Source organism: Cryptomeria japonica, chromosome 4 (assembly GCF_030272615.1).
Source record: "Cryptomeria japonica chromosome 4, Sugi_1.0, whole genome shotgun sequence".
Taxonomy (NCBI): domain Eukaryota; kingdom Viridiplantae; phylum Streptophyta; class Pinopsida; order Cupressales; family Cupressaceae; genus Cryptomeria; species Cryptomeria japonica.
In genome coordinates, this window is record NC_081408.1 from 117913809 (window position 1) to 117927630 (window position 13822).

The 13822-nt window shown below is 33.5% G+C and overlaps 1 protein-coding gene across 1 annotated transcript; it reads left to right on the forward strand.

Annotated features, from left to right (window-relative positions):
• The first annotated feature begins 637 nt into the window (after positions 1 to 637).
• LOC131874926 (protein LIFEGUARD 2-like) lies at positions 638 to 13822 on the forward strand. Its single transcript, XM_059218885.1, has 4 exons — positions 638 to 956; positions 1373 to 1486; positions 1612 to 1769; positions 13718 to 13822. The coding sequence occupies exons 1-4, from the start codon at positions 710 to 712 to the stop codon at positions 13820 to 13822; spliced, it is 624 nt and encodes a 207-aa protein (XP_059074868.1). The 5' UTR covers positions 638 to 709.

The window sequence follows — 13822 nt, forward strand, 5'->3', positions numbered from 1 at the left end:
CATCATTTTTCTTATTATGTGCCCATAACTCTTGTTAGTTCCTGCGTGCAGAAAACTATAGCGAAGGCTTCAAACGGTAAACTGTGATTAATCTTTCCCCTTTCAGCCAATCAGATTTCAAGAAAGTTCTGCATAATTTTATTTCCAAACTATAAACTAGATAAGTTGCTCATTTTTTAGTCAAAATTTTGATACACAGTATTTTGGCCATTTTGATTGGCATTCCACACGGCTAGCAGAGGAATTCAGAGTTGGTCACAGTTTCCCATAGGAGAGAATGTACGATTAACGAAGGAGGGGCAGCGTAAGAAAGGTCTTGGGTATGTGTTTCTAAAATTGCAAGGCAGTGTCAGGAATCAAACAGTTTAGATGCCTTGTCTTTGCTTCCACATTTTGCAGACATGCCTAACATGCAGACACAAGGTGTAGAAGAAGAATATCAAAATCAACCGCTTGCCTTACATTAAACTGAAATCTTTCAAAAAAATTCTGAAATGCAAAATAGCCGACATTAAATTTTTCCAAAACCCTCACTGCCATTCAAACATTGCGTCTTGCCAAAGATTCAAACCTTCTCATCTCTTTCACCAAAAACCATTACAGAACGAAAGTAGAACTCATGGAAATACCTATGTAATAGAAAACACAGGGCCACTACAAACATTTCTCTGTTGCAGAAAAGGAACAAAAAGGGAAATTTGTAAACAGAATGTATAAAGGCCAGTATTCAGACGTGGAGGCGGGCCCTGGTGTAGCTCTGTATCCTGACGTTTCTTACTCTGAAAATATCGACAGGTGGAATTTTATCAGAAAGATTTATGGAATTCTGAGTGTGCAGTTGCTTCTTACAGTAGTAGTTGCAGGCCTTGTGGTCTACAACCCATCAGTGGCTCTCTTCTTTAATAGTTGCTCTGGTTTCAGCCTTTATATACTTCTAGTCATTTCTCCCTTCATCTGTAAGTCTACTTTTGGATAATTTAGTGATTGATTGAACATATGTTTTGTCATGCCTTGTAAAATTTTGCTACCTTTCCAACATGCCCAAAGGCCTAAAATTGGAAGGTCTATGCCTATTTAAGTTTTAGATTGTAATTATACAGTTCAAACTTGTAGCTTAACCAGGGCTAATGATTGCCAGAAGTTTAGTAATTGAAGTAAATTTTGAAGTACAGTATAACATTTAAAATGTTTTTAATGCTAGTGCTCTTTGAAACTTATGGATTTTAAAATCTTGAGAGCAAAAACAAAAATAATCAGCAATTATAGATAAATTTATAGTTATAAATATATCTATTTGTTTTTGAGGGCAGTAAAAGGTTTTCAAGGATCATTAAAAAGAAACTAATGTGCAAAATCGTGCTGGTTTTTGCAGGGTTTTGTATTCTCTATTATTTTCACCGAACTCATCCCATCAATTATATTTTACTATTTGCATTCACAGCTTGCATTAGCCTAGCAGTAGGTTTAAGTTGTTCATTCACAGACGGTGCAGTATTAACTCATTACAATTTAGTTTTGCTCTGATTAATGGATTTCTAGTTCTAAAATGTTAATACAGTTGTATTTAATAGAGGACTTTATGTAAATGTTGGTTTGGTGATGGTGATACAGGAAAGGTAATATTTGAGGCAGCAATCCTTACAGCAGCGGTTGTGATTAGCCTTACTCTATATACCTTTTGGGCTGCAAGAAGAGGATACGATTTCAATTTCCTAGGGCCTAAATTGTTTTCAACACTTGTTGTGCTTATTGTCTTTGGTTTCATTCAGGTATGTAAGCTTCTTATGATGATAGTAATAAAGAGCCCAATATAACAATATTTTGAAACCTATGAAATAAGTGATATACATAAATAGAACCAAATGCCTTTGTAAATTTTAAAAAGGAGAAAAAGACTTGGGCAGTGGCAAGCAACATTTCTAATATCTAATGATCAATAATGGATATTTGCAAATGGCAAAAGCATTCACTGATTCATAGTAACAGACTACCAAATACTATTTCCAAAAAAGTGTGCAATTTATTCTTGTTCGTTCAATAGTAATTGTAATACCCTAAAAATGGTCATCTAAACCATGAGCCCCTAATCTCGACAACGTCACCAAAGACAATTAAATAAATCTTGAGCACACAATTAATTCCTAAAATCATCAAATGTCACATGGCAAAATCAATCACTCGATATTAATTAAATATTTATTTAATTAATTAATCATTCCAAGTAAATCATTTTAAACAATTATCTTATTTATTTTAATTAAATATCCTAGCATATTTAATTAAATAAATCAAATTGCCATAAATATTCAAAAAATGAAACAAATCATCAAAAAAAGGGATTAATTTAATTAAATAAATCAATTTGCCATCAAATCTTCAAAAAAGGAAACAAATCAAGAAAGAGGAATTAATTCAATTAAATAAATCAATTGAGCACAAATCTTCCAAAATAGAAATAAATCAAAAAAAGAATTAATTGACAAAAAAGAATTAAAATTTGAGAAAAGAAATCAATTGGAGATAATCTTGAAAAAACAAATTAAAAATTGATAGATAATCTCAAAGAAAGCAACTAAAATAATTAAATATTAAAATTGAATGAAATAGAGAATAAATCAGTTTTATCTTGATTTAATCTTAATTTTAGTTCAATTTCCTTTAAAACTGAGAAAAGCATCCAATCACATCAATTCACCTGGATTGTGCTTCCTCTTGGAAAATCTTGTCCGCTCATCATTATTTGATCTCAACCATTGGTTTCTTTCTGAATTTTCTATAAATTCAGGCTCATCTCTCATTCAAAGGGAGGCTGGAGAATATATTGTCATTATACTATTTTTGCTCTAGACTCATTAATATATTGCATATTAATTAAATCATTTAGCTTAATATTGCTTAAATCTTGTTAGATCAATATTGCATCCATCTAGCATTCATCATGTTCATATAGATAAAATCCTTCGTCTTGATGTTGTCTAGTCACTAGTATTGCTAAATAATCTGAGAGCAATCTTATACTCGCATCTTTTAGAAGGAAATGGGTCGATTTGTTATGGTTTATTATTCATTGATTATATTTGACTAACCATGCATGCAATGACTTGATTGAAGTGTTGTGTCTTGCAGATACAGATACAAGTCCACTTTTCACACACACATTTCTGGCGCCCACCGTGGGGCTCAAACCCACAACTACAAGATTTATAATGTTTCTTGAACAAATTTAATGTTTTGTTTTTATAACTAATAAACATGTGTGTTAAATTTGCAAATAAAAATCTTTATTTTTGTTTGTTCTTCTTTGACAATCAGAAAAGAGTCTCAGTTTGGAGAGCATAACATTTGTTTTAACCGTTGGATCTTAACCAATTTTTGATATGTTGTTGAAAAAAAAATTTCCTATAGGTTCACCGAACGGATTTTCCTAAGTATGTTGGGTTTGAAAGTTATTATTGATAGAGTGCAGGACTATCATTTTGCCTATTCTTCTGTGATAGTCAAAAATGGTCTCGGTTCAGAGGGTATAACTTTTTATTGAACCGTTGGATCTCACCCAAATGTTAATATTTTTTGTAAAACCAAGTTTTCCACATTTCCACCCAAGAGATTTTCCAAATTATTTCTGGTTCAAAGGTTATAAATGATAGAGTGCAGTACTATCAAAAATTGTCATAACTAGGATAGTCATAAAATGGAAATTCTTGTTAGATTAGTTTAATTTAAAGTTTACATGATAGAATTTTCTTTTGATGATATTTTTTATGTTATTTCGGAAACTAATTTTGGGCTTTTAATGTTTGTAGGATGCTTGTCAAAGAATCTATCAATCAAACATACGCTTGCCAAAGAATCAAGAAGAAAATGGCTACTGACATATTGGTTTTGCAGGTTGCCTAAGGAGAATCGACTAAACATTGTGTATTTATTTAGTATTTTCTTATGCACTTAAATTGCTATCTGGTTAAAGAACAAATCTGTCTTTCATGTTTTCAGAAAAATCTAAGAGGTAGGAGAGTATGCTCTTGTCTTTTATAAACAATCAGAAATCTAAACCCTCGAAGCTTTTTTCTAAGTTTTGAGATTTGTGTACCTTTAGCGGGCTTGTCATAGAGGGAAAAAGTAATCACCCTGTGAGAATGACCCAAGTGAGTACAACTGGACTTGAGCATTCCAACTCACTATAATAAATAGGCCTCTAGTGATTAAAGTCTAAGAGGATGAGATTATTTGAGTTTTCTCTTTGAGATCTCTCATATCGAGCATTTTGTAGGGCCTCACGATCTCAATCACATTTACGTGACTACATCTTGTTTTGATACCTTGTTGGGCTATAGACCTCAATCATGCTTGCATGACTTCAAAGGGTAATTTCAAACGGAATTCCTGACTAAGAACTATAAGATATAAGCTACCCGATTCACCTCCGAAAGGTTGATAATCTTTGTGCAAGAGAGATAGTAACTCTCCCAAGACACTTGCCATATCGTGCCCCCATTAGTGTTTGGAGTCAGCTAATACAATGTTGAAAATCCATTACATGAGACTCAACGACCGTATTCTGATTAGCTATTGGGTGTGTACCTAAGTCAACAAGCAAAGGTTTTCTTCTCTAAGCCAACTTCCATAGGGTTAGCGTGTTGTGATTGAATTATTATATATCTTGTGTGTTTTCTATGTTTTCATCCCTAAAACTGAAACTGGAATACCAAAACCAGAGAAAACAACAAACAAAATTAGTGATAAACTCTGTCTGTGTCCAAACTGGTCTCTGTTAGTCATTGAAACATCAATCCTTATCAAAAAAATGGTAGTCATCAGTCATTGAAACTTTGTCTGTCAGAATCTTGTCTCTGTCCAATCCTCTATCATACGAATTCCTGATCTTATCAATCAAAATTATCTAAATTGTCTAAAATAATCTACAGTGAGCCTAAAATTGGTTACCATCCTCCTGAGCATAAACAACCTTGATAGTGTACCTTTGTCATTGCGTTGCACGATTTTGTCGATCATCTCTAAGCTAGTTCAAACAAACATCTTATCAAACCTAAGTTAACTTAGATAACGTCTTTCACAGGATAGATCATTCTTGAAACTAGACCAGATCTTAAGTTACTTCTCTCAATCACTACATTAAATGAACTACTAGCTACAATTTGATCTTAATTTCTACAACACATCTCGCTCTCGGTCCTGTCGGTTAAAAATACCTGTTCAAACCAAATGCTCTGCTAATTTTTTTGATGAAAGTAAGAATCTTATAGATACCTTAGCTCCAATTCCCATGGCTACCTTTGCTCAAATACTTCAAGATATCAAGACAGAAATGTATGACTTGAAAATCCATGAAAATGAATCAATGACTCCTTTTGAAAAATAAATGCATGATATCAAGAGTGTGAAACTTCAAGGAATGCTAAAACAATTAGGTGATTTAATGATTAGATACTATAAAATAATTGACAATCAAAGACCAAATCTTATACAAGATCACAAAACACCTTCACCAAGTCATAAAGACATATCCTCCAAATATCCTCTAGATAGACAGTTTACACCTTTGGGGCAATCTATTGAGTCAGCTTTGGAAGAGCTTCTTAAGAAAAATCTTATCATATTGCCTAAAAAGACCACATGGGGATGTGCAGTCTTGAGTAGTTATTGTGCATATCATAGGCATAACAAACATAAGACTTCAATGTGTGTGGAATTAAAACATAAGATTCAAGATCTCCTTGATGATGGTGTCATTGAAATTGAAGATCCTAATGACTCACCTAAAGAAAAAGAAGGAACTACTTCTAAGCATGATAAAAATCATGAACCTATGTCTAGCAAGGCTCCATATGTAGCCTCCATCCCTTCCATGAAGCCTTCATCTCCTAAAACTTCTCAGCAACAATCCATACCATATTCCTAAAATAATGATCATAATGATGAAATTTTTCATGTTTACCTTCAAGGGCTATCTCCTATGGAAATCCAAGTTAATGCCAATATTGATACAAGTTCCTCACATGATTTAAAAATACCAGATCCTATGCTATCATGCATTCCAATTCCAATCATACCCACTCCAGAAGGCCCTTTCCAAAATGTTTCTCCATCATGCCAAAATATGAAGACCTTCCAAGAATCCCCTACGCTTATGCACAATCCTACCCCTTCTTTAGAAGTGACTCCATGTCAAGAGGATAATCTAAAAAATGAAGAAACAAGTCCTATCAGAAATCAAGATCAAGACACTAAAACTCCTCAATCCCATCTAATGATTGAAAGAGATCCTATTTCACTAGAATCCCATGATGATCCCCTTATACCTTTCCATTTCTTCCAAGATGAACTCCTTCCATCTCAAGAGCAAATAATCCTTCCAAATCCCATTCCTAATCCACTTCCTAAGAAAGATCATGATGCCTCTTCCACCTTTTCAAATGATCATATTCAAAATGAAGAGTCAAACACCCTTCCTACTCTATCCAATGATCCTATTTCATGTCAAGATCAAAGTACCCCTTCATCTCCTTGTCATAATCCTCCATGTTCACCTCAAGAGTCCATCATGCCCATAAAGCCCTCTCACGATCCTATTATTCCTTGCAAGACACCTCCATCTCAAAATGAACTTGCCTTTAGCATCCAAAGTAAGAAGAAACCCTTTGTTAAAAAGATCTTTCAAAGCATGCATTATCAAAGAAAAGGGTTAGACATTCATGAACGAGGTATATTAGAACCCCCTGTTATTAAAGAAAATGTTAAAGGTCATGGCCTCGGGGACATTTATCAAGATGTTGGTATCTCTCATAAATCCTGCATTTATCTAGTTAAATCCAAATACACGCTTTCCCCATCATCGCTTCCATCCACTCTAGATCCCTATATCCCTCCATCCCTTATGAAAGATCAATAAAGGCACACATCTTTGAGTACCTTCCATCTAAAAGACCTCCATATCATTCTTATCTATCCACGCATCTCCCTCCAAGCATAAAAGACATAAGTCAAGTAATCCATGTGTATTCAAGGATCAACATGTCCCATCTAATCGACATGTCAAAACAAAGCAAAATATGATCCAAAAAGAAAAAGAAAAATACAAAATGCCACAAAGGCCCACAAAGAGAGAAGAAAAGTCAAAATTTATATGTGTTCGTAGGGCACTTGTACAAGCAATGCGCTCTAAGGAACTACAAAAACATGAAAAATCAAAAACCATGTGGATCCCTAAGTGGCTACTTGAAGCACAAAAGTCTCAAGAAAAATCAAAATTGGCATCCAAAATAGTTGTTCCTCCATCCAAACTTTCTAAGTCTATTCCTCCCTCACCTCCTTCATCCATTTTGGGTTCTTATGCCCCAAAATATGTAACCTTTCCTCCATCCAAATCTCAAAATTTGAGATTCACTTCTCCTCCATATGTCCACCATCCCTCAAGGTGTGTGCCAATGTTGATATTTCCATCATTTCCATCTATCCATACACAATTCTTCCAACATCCCATCCATTATCCAACACCTCTTTTTCACTCTTCCATCCCTCTTATCCAATCCTTTGCATAAATCCTTGGCCTAGTTTCATTTCATTATCCTGCCAACATCTTTGAGCATACCTTCATAGCCATGGTCTATTGCAACTCATATTCTAAAGGTACCATCCAAAGCAGCGAGACATTGGGGTCCTTCTTCCATCTCCTCTCATGCCTCCATTATCTTCCAAAAGAAAAAAATGATGAAAAAAAGTGAAAAAAAAGAAGTAAAGAGAAATAAATTCATCCTTGTGTGAAAACCACTTCTTGTGGCACCTTGGGCAAGTACCATGATGAAAACCTGGTAAACAGGCATCATGCGTAATCCATTATCCTTTTGCACTTTACACTGGGGGCAAGTTCCATCCATGTACATCCATCTATTATCCATCTTCCTCCATTATCCTTCATCCTCCATTATCCCTCATTCACTCTATCTACATTCATATCAGTTTTCCACCTTTGATCTTGACAAGGTTAAGGATCTTTACAGGTTTTGCATGTTCTATATATTGCACTTGATCCAAACCCTTTAGCTCCTATCCATTGCTCGCTTACATCCTTCATTACTACCACCTTTGATCTTGATTATTCTATTTGCCTCCTATCCAAATCTATTCCTTGATCTTGATCAACACTATGGACAAAATGCAAAACCATGTTTTCCACAAACCTCTTGACATGACCACTTCTTTGGACCATATGGCTTTGTTACATTGTATACTTGCTTTACATTGCTAAAATCCTTACATTGCTAAAGTCCTTGCTTTACATCGCTAAAATCTTTGCTTTATATTGCTATATTTGGACCCTATGCTTGGATTAACGTTGTGAGATAGTCCTTGAAAGCATCCAACACCATTCTCTTATCCATTCATGTACTCAAAATCCCTTTTGCCTTGCTAGACACTAGGGGAAAACATTAAAAAATCAAAAAAATCATAAAATGTCTTGAAGAAATCCTAAAAATCAGAAAATGTCCTAAAAATCAGAAAAAGTCCTAAAAAAAATCCTAAAAATCCTAAAAAGTCCTGAACAAAATCATAAAAATCATAAAAATTGTTGAAGAAATCCTAAAAATCATAAAATGTCCTGAAGAAATTCAAAAAAAGAAAAAAGAAAAAAAGAAAAACAGAAGAAAAAAAGGAAAAAAGAGAGAAAATGCCTTGCTGAAAGCTTGGTAAACAGGCATCTTAGTAAAAAAAAAAAAAAAGAATCTCTGCCAAGTAGGTGAAAACTTGGTAAATAGGCACCTCTTATACTCAAGCGCTCCATCTATCAACGCAACATTGGCATTCCCGCTTTCATGCATCTTTGCTTTCGCTTGTACATATTTTAGTCACTTTGGTGACATCCTAGTTCGTTGGAACCCTCATGGCTTGAAACCGATCAATGTCCTAGTCTTAGGTAATTGACAAGAGCACATTACATGTCCTAAGCAGTGTCAACCAAGTCAATCTTATGTTAGAGAAACCTGGTCATCCACTCCAAGTCAGTTACCTGTCTCCTGACTACTGAAGAGTTTTATCACTGAGTTAACAAGCAAAACAACAAAACTGAAAAACAATCACTAAACAGTTTGAGCTATGCATGAAATTTTCTTTGTGTGCTATCTTTTATATTGGTTTTTGATTATTATCCCTCTGAGTAACTCGAGGAAGTCTATTGTGACTAAGAGGAGCAAGGATTGGGGGCATAATATTTTCTTGTTTTCTGCTTGTAGGAATGATTCCAATGATCTGGGAACATCTAAATTTGTTGGGTGTCTGTGATAAGAGCCTTCACATCTAGGTGGAATTGCCTCACATACCTCTACTCCGCTTATTTGAATGCTACAGGAAGGTTCCCATCATTTCTTTGTCTATTTTGAGGAAATTTCTTTATTGTGCAATCTGGGTCCATGCGTAATTTGTCCAAGGATATGAATGAAAAAAGGTCATTGCCGACAAGATAATTAATATTGCACATGAAAAGAAATGAACTCTATTATGCCTGATATAATTGTAAAATCCTCAATGATGAAAATTAAGCTTTTCAAAGTCCAGTGACTAGGTTTAGGTTGCATCTCATTTTGCATCTCATCTTGTATTTCATTCTACATTTTGTGAATTTGGAGTGATTTCAGTATAATAACAATGCTTCCTCTTTGTCTGCTGAATGAGAGTTGGAAACTTCATCATTTCTTCGCTAAGTCATCTCTTTTCATCATTTCTTCGATCGAGTACTTGTGTATTGAGATGTTAGCTGCATACATAAGCATCTTATATAGATTCATACATTCATTATCATTCATTTGCATTCATATTATTGCATAGAAAAATGAAAACATTGCATCATTCACTATCATTCATTTGCATTCATATTATTGCATAGAAAAATGAAAACATTGCATCATTCACTATCATTCATTTACATTCATCTTATTGCATAGAAAAATAAACATTTGCATTACTCATTACTCATTCTCATTCATTTATGTGCATATGAAAAGAAACAAAAATAGACATCCATATTCATTTGCATTCATACATTCATGCTGAAAAAGAAATGCATACATGTAGAATAAAGCATATAGAAAGCATCTCAAAAATTGAATCAACACAAGTACGATGAAATCAAATCACGAGTTTGTAAATCAGCTATCCTGAGTCCATTTTCGGGATCGAAATCGAAAATTGAGATCATTTTGCTAGTCAATTTCAAAATTTGGACCACTTAGCGCTCTTTTCATCAAAAGCTCATTCTCTCTCCTAATTGCACTCAATTTCTCGTTAATCAACGTTGAATCTCAATTTAATTTCTACAAATCAACTTTACGCTCAATTTCTCGCGAATCAATGTTGAATCTCAATTTAATTTCTACAAATCAACTTTGCGCTCAATTTCAACGCAAAATTTTCAAAAATTCCTCTGAATCAATTTGTGCTCAAACAACTTATCATCACTCAAAATTGCCTATAATCATCATGAACCCTTGTTATCTTTCGATTTCACTCCCGAGGGGGCATACTTGTGACCTTATGACCTCACATCTTCAAATGTCGAGAAAATTTTTAAATCTTTTCAACTAAAGAAAATCAACGAAATAAGACCTCATCGCTAGGGGCATCTCAACTTCATCGCTTTATATCAAGTTGATATTTTTGAATCAAATCAATCTCTAGGGGTATATCAGTTTCATCGCTTAATATCAAACTGATATTTGTCTTTTATCTGAATCAATCTCTTTACGTTAATCAGTTCCATCGCTTTTCATCAAGCTGATTTTTTGTTTAAACTCAATCAAGGGTTCAAAGAGTTTCTTTGATCACACTCAATCTAAGAAGGTGTTATGTTTTATTCATTTCTTGATCAAGCTAAACAGTTTATCTTCATCATATCTTGATCAATCAAGTTCAAGATCGATTTTTATCATCACTCACTGTATCTAAGTTCAATCAAGTTCTAGATCAGTAAGATCTGCTTCTTGATCAATCAAGTTCAAGTTCGGTATCTTTTGTTTTCTATCGTTCCCAAGTTCAATCAAGTTTCGGAACGGTATCACGTTAATCAGACTTTATTCAGCTTTGTCGCTTCAAATCAAACTAAACACCTCGCTTTTTTATGTAGTTCGTGATCATTCAAGTTCAGAACTAGCATCTCCTAGACATCAAATTTTCTTTGAACCAACGCGCTGCTCGCATGTTAATTCAAAGGGGGGCAAATGTAATACCCTAAAAATGGTCATCTAAACCATGAGCCCCTAATCTCGACAACGTCACCAAAGTCCTAACCAAAGGCAATTAAATAAATCTTGAGCACATAATTAATTCCTAAAATCATCAAATGTCACATGAAAAAATCAATCACTCGATATTAATTAAATATTTATTTAATTAATTAATCATTCCAAGTAAATCATTTTAAACAATTATCTTATTTATTTTAATTAAATATCCTAGCATATTTAATTAAATAAATCAAATTGCCATAAATATTCAAAAAAGGAAACAAATCATCAAAAAGAGGAATTAATTTAATTAAATAAATCAATTTGCCATCAAATCTTCAAAAAAAGAAACAAATCAAGAAAGAGGAATTAATTCAATTAAATAAATCAATTGAGCACAAATCTTCAAAAATGGAAATAAATCAAAAAAGGAATTAATTGACAAAAAAGAATTAAAATTTGAGAAAAGAAATCAATTGGAGATAATCTTGAAAAAACAAATTAAAAATTGATAGATAATCTCAAAGAAAGCAACTAAAATAATTAAATATTAAAATTGAATGAAATAGAGAATAAATCAGTTTTATCTTGATTTAATCTTAATTTTAGTTCAATTTCCTTTAAAACTGAGAAAAGCATCCAATCACATCAATTCACCTAGATTGTGCTTCCTCTTGGAAAATCTTGTTCGCTCATCATCATTTGATCTCAACCATTGGTTTCTTTATGAATTTTCTATAAATTCAGGCTCATCTCTCATTCAAAGGGAGGCTGGAGAATATATTGTTATTATACTGTTTTTGCTCTAGACTCATTGATATATTGCATATTAATTATTTCATATTAATTAAATCATTTAGCTTAATATTGCTTAAATCTTGTTAGATCAATATTGCATCCATCTAGCATTCATCATGTTCATATAGATAAAATCCTTCGTCTTGATGTTGTCTAGTCACTGGTATTGCTAAATAATCTGAGAGCAATCTTATACTCGCATCTTTTAGAAGGCAATGGGTCAATTTGTTATGGTTTATTATTAATTGATTATATCTAATTAACCATGCATGTAATGACTTGATTGAAGTGTTGTGTCTTGCAGATACAGATACAAGTCCACTTTTCACACACATAGTAAGCATAGTAGAAATAAGATTAGGTAGAGTTATAGTACAAAAACCAAGGGCCTTCATGTTGAAATAAAACGTTGTAGGTTGATATGTGCTTAAGCTTTAACATTTGCAAATTTAATCAGCTCCATAGTTGCATTTTCAATGTTCATTTGCAATAACCTGTAAATCTAGCTTGGTTGCTAAACGTAGGGTAGGTTAAATCATAATACTATAATGTAATGTGCAGTTGTGAACTATTTAGCAGATTTCATGTCACGAGGCACTTACATATATGAGGCCTTTGCAGTTTTGGTTTCAGGTTTTTGCTCCTTCTCTACTTGGGCACAAACAACCAAGCTTCTGCAATAAATTGTGGTGCAGCACTTTTTATCCAGGTAGTGCTAAATTTACAATAAAAGTCACTTCCTTTTCCCATATCTAGACTCTTATGATAGTTACTGATTGGTTTTGTACATAATAATGATACATGTTCGGTTGCACAACATGCAAATGGCTTGAAAAAGATGTTTCACAATATCTTTGGATCCCCGTGGCCGTTGCTGCATATGGTGAACTACTCAAGCAAGGCATACGGATAAATCTTGTTGATTTTTGTGATTACTTCATGTATGCTTTTAGTGGTCATTTCTAAATAATAGTTTGTTATATCTTTGGAGTCTCATTATATAATATAGGGTGACAAAATGAAATATTAATTTATGGCTCCATTTCTAAATATAGAGGATAAAAGGCATTTAAAGATAGCCAAAAAATTTTAGATTTGAAAAGAGAACAAGGATAGGCTCAACACGAATGGATTAAGGTGCAATCTTACACACAGGGGCACCTTTAGAGAGTGTAAAGAGTGAATATCACAAAAAAACTAACAATTATTTGTTAATAGGATATACATTCATTAGATGCCTATGGATTTAGAAGACCCTAAAACATGAAGCCCACCCACCTTCCTTTTATTAGCTAAGCTATTCATCAGACGGACGTAAGAACTCCCTAAATTAGAAATGGGTGCCACAACAACTGTACTGATTTTGGATGTCCTCATATGCCACCCACTCCGAGGACTTTTATAAAGCTTCATGTTCATCATTGTCTTCACTAGAACTCAACAAAAGGGACGGAATGACTTTGTCATGAACAAATTCTGTAACCAACTACACTGTAAAGAGTCTAGGACAACCTCAAGATTATGCTAAAAAACTTCAAGAATTGAGGCTCATGGCTGGGCAACACTAGTACATCCAACTTATATTAGGATCCAAAATATGCTTGACCATAAATGAAAGAAGCAAAATCAGAAAAATTAAAAATAAGTTTCAGAAGTCTGTCATAAATTGTGCCTTTGAATAACAGATGACTGCTAATGAGGAAAGAAGTGTGGCTATAATGAAATCCTTTGTTGAAGTTGATCTCTACAGAATTCGCATTGTGGGATTCTTTTTACATCATGTTTATTGA